This window comes from Habropoda laboriosa, unplaced genomic scaffold (genome assembly GCF_001263275.1).
Source record: "Habropoda laboriosa isolate 0110345459 unplaced genomic scaffold, ASM126327v1 scaffold226, whole genome shotgun sequence".
Taxonomy (NCBI): Eukaryota; Metazoa; Arthropoda; class Insecta; order Hymenoptera; family Apidae; genus Habropoda; species Habropoda laboriosa.
In genome coordinates, this window is record NW_017100326.1 from 87,905 (window position 1) to 89,968 (window position 2,064).

Consider the following 2,064-nt stretch of genomic DNA (forward strand, 5'->3'; position numbering starts at 1 on the left):
GCTTCGTTGAAAACGCGTGTAGGCGGGCTGGTACGAAGGTGACGAAGCTCGGTTCGTATTTTCGGTATAACACCTCGGATGAAACAGTCTACCGTTAGGGTATCTATATCCGGAATATTAGGCGAGCGACGGTCACAGTCTATGATTGCGTCGCGAATGTCTTTCGTGCGGCTTATAAAGTCGATGACGTGTTCATCTTTTTTCATGAATATATTTGCCATTTCGCCGCGGTAGTGATCTACCGTTCTCTGCGGGCCGAAAATATCTTTGAGACGGCTGCAAAGTTCTGATACCGTATTATGGCGCTCGTCTTCGAAATTAGTCGTGTTAACGTTATTTCTGCGTTCGGAGGAATTAAGTCTCGTGCTCGTCTGCACGCTCGCGTGAAGCTAAGTATGGACGAATCCGTGCCATCGAATGTGGGGATTGTCGCGAGAGCTTCCTTCATGGTAAAATTAAACGATTCCGGGCAAGGTTCCGGAGATTCGACGTGTGCGGGTAACGTCGGACGATCGAGGATCGTTTTATATTCCTCGCGCATGGCTTGCATTGCCGCGAGTGCGTCGTCGCGTTCACGACGCGTGGTTTCAAATTCTCTACGTTCTGTTTCGAGTCTGCGATACTCTTCCGTAATGCGTTTTTCGCGTTCCGCCATTTGATTGCGGAGTTGTGATATGATTTCGGGATTCGACGTTTCTGGGGTTTTTCTAGATCGGGTGTCCATGGTTTGTAATTAAGTTTACTTACTTACGAATGATATGAAAATTCCTTTTTCCGTTTATTGGTTCTCGTACATAAAGGTACACCACCAGGCGATGTCCTGTGGTACTTCGTTTGGTACACCGTTTGAAAAATTTTTCACGAATGACAACAATATCTCGTCGGGAATGCTGTCGTGGTTGTATACGCTAAGCGCGGTACGCGTGTCAAGCACCTCGATTGGTGTTGGCGGTCGCGGAATTTTGACTGTGTCGCAGTCAGAATCATCGCACAAATCAATAATTTCTATCGTCGGCGTGTTTTGCTGGTCTTCAGGGACTGGCGCTGCCTCATACGCAAGATACTGCGCGTTTGCTGCTTCCAATTCCCTGTTGATCGCTTTTTGTCGTCGTTCTTGCACTTTTCGTCCGCCACGGCGGCTGCGTCGTTTATTTTTCTAAAAATTCGTTAAGAGTCGGTAACGGTGCGAGAGGCGTTTGCTAAGCGCTGATACTCACCCTCTTCACGCCAGAACTCTCGCGAGATACTACGTCAGAGTTACTGCGCATATCTGCGACGTCTGTTCAACGCTGTTTTTAAGCGCTTGCGATGGAGAATGGTTCGACGCGATTCGTCTGCACTCGTTAAAGTCCGTCTGTCGAACGTTGAAAATTGTAATTGGGGAACGCAAAACTAAGTAAACCTAGTCTGATTGCGTGATCTCGGATTCTGTCACGGTTAACGTGCTGGCCTTCCGGCGCGCGTGTTTCCGTAACGTCACCCTTGAGGATGAATTTATTATTTCTTTCTATTACCTGCGCGGTTTCTTCCCACGTCCGTCCCATACGTGTGATTCGGCGGTTGCCGGTTCGTCGGGGAATATTTTTCGGTGGAAACGTTCTGCGTTATGAGATTTTCGCGAACTGAGACGCGGTTGTGGTTCGCGTACTGGAACTTGTACAGTTTTATCGTGAGACACTGTGAACGTGTTGTCGGTACGGAGTGCCGCGTGAGACTGACCGTTCTGTCGGAGCACGCGCGGCATTGGGAGCGCGCGTGGAGTGGGGGTACTGCGCGAGTGGGGACTCGGCGCGTGAGAAAGCGGCGACCGAAGGAATGCGGCGCATAAATCAGATAAGGCGGCTGAACGTTGCGTTCGCCGACCGTTTATTTATCTGCGAGAGATTAGATATGGCACAGGGATTGAGTTATCCCACCGCTGCCACCAATTTTGTTACGTCGCGGATCGAGGTCAGAAACCAGCATTCGCGGCTTTACCTTGTTATCTGATCCAACGTAGTTCAACTCTGTTTTGTGCCACGCAGTACGTAACGTCTGCGTCTGCTCGGGAATTTCTGTGCCTTG

At 49.7% G+C, this 2,064-nt stretch overlaps 1 protein-coding gene across 1 annotated transcript; it reads right to left on the bottom strand.

Annotated features, from left to right (window-relative positions):
* Positions 1 to 141: 141 nt before the first annotated feature.
* LOC108574408 lies at positions 142 to 1,537 on the bottom strand. The gene is made up of 3 exons (XM_017936993.1): positions 1,515 to 1,537; positions 1,218 to 1,354; positions 142 to 1,156 (listed from the first exon to the last, which is right to left on the bottom strand). The coding sequence occupies exons 2-3, from the start codon at positions 1,266 to 1,268 to the stop codon at positions 779 to 781; spliced, it is 429 nt and encodes a 142-aa protein (XP_017792482.1). The 5' UTR covers positions 1,269 to 1,354; positions 1,515 to 1,537; the 3' UTR covers positions 142 to 778.
* Positions 1,538 to 2,064: the final 527 nt, after the last annotated feature.

Bases quoted from the DNA above. Each gene is read 5' to 3' on its own strand.
- LOC108574408 (XM_017936993.1), bottom strand. From the start codon at position 1,268: ATGCGCAGTAACTCTGACGTAGTATCTCGCGAGAGTTCTGGCGTGAAG. The intron at 1,157-1,217 runs GTGAGTATCAGC...ACGAATTTTTAG, and splicing joins AGAGTTCTGGCGTGAAGAGG to AAAAATAAACGACGCAGCCG.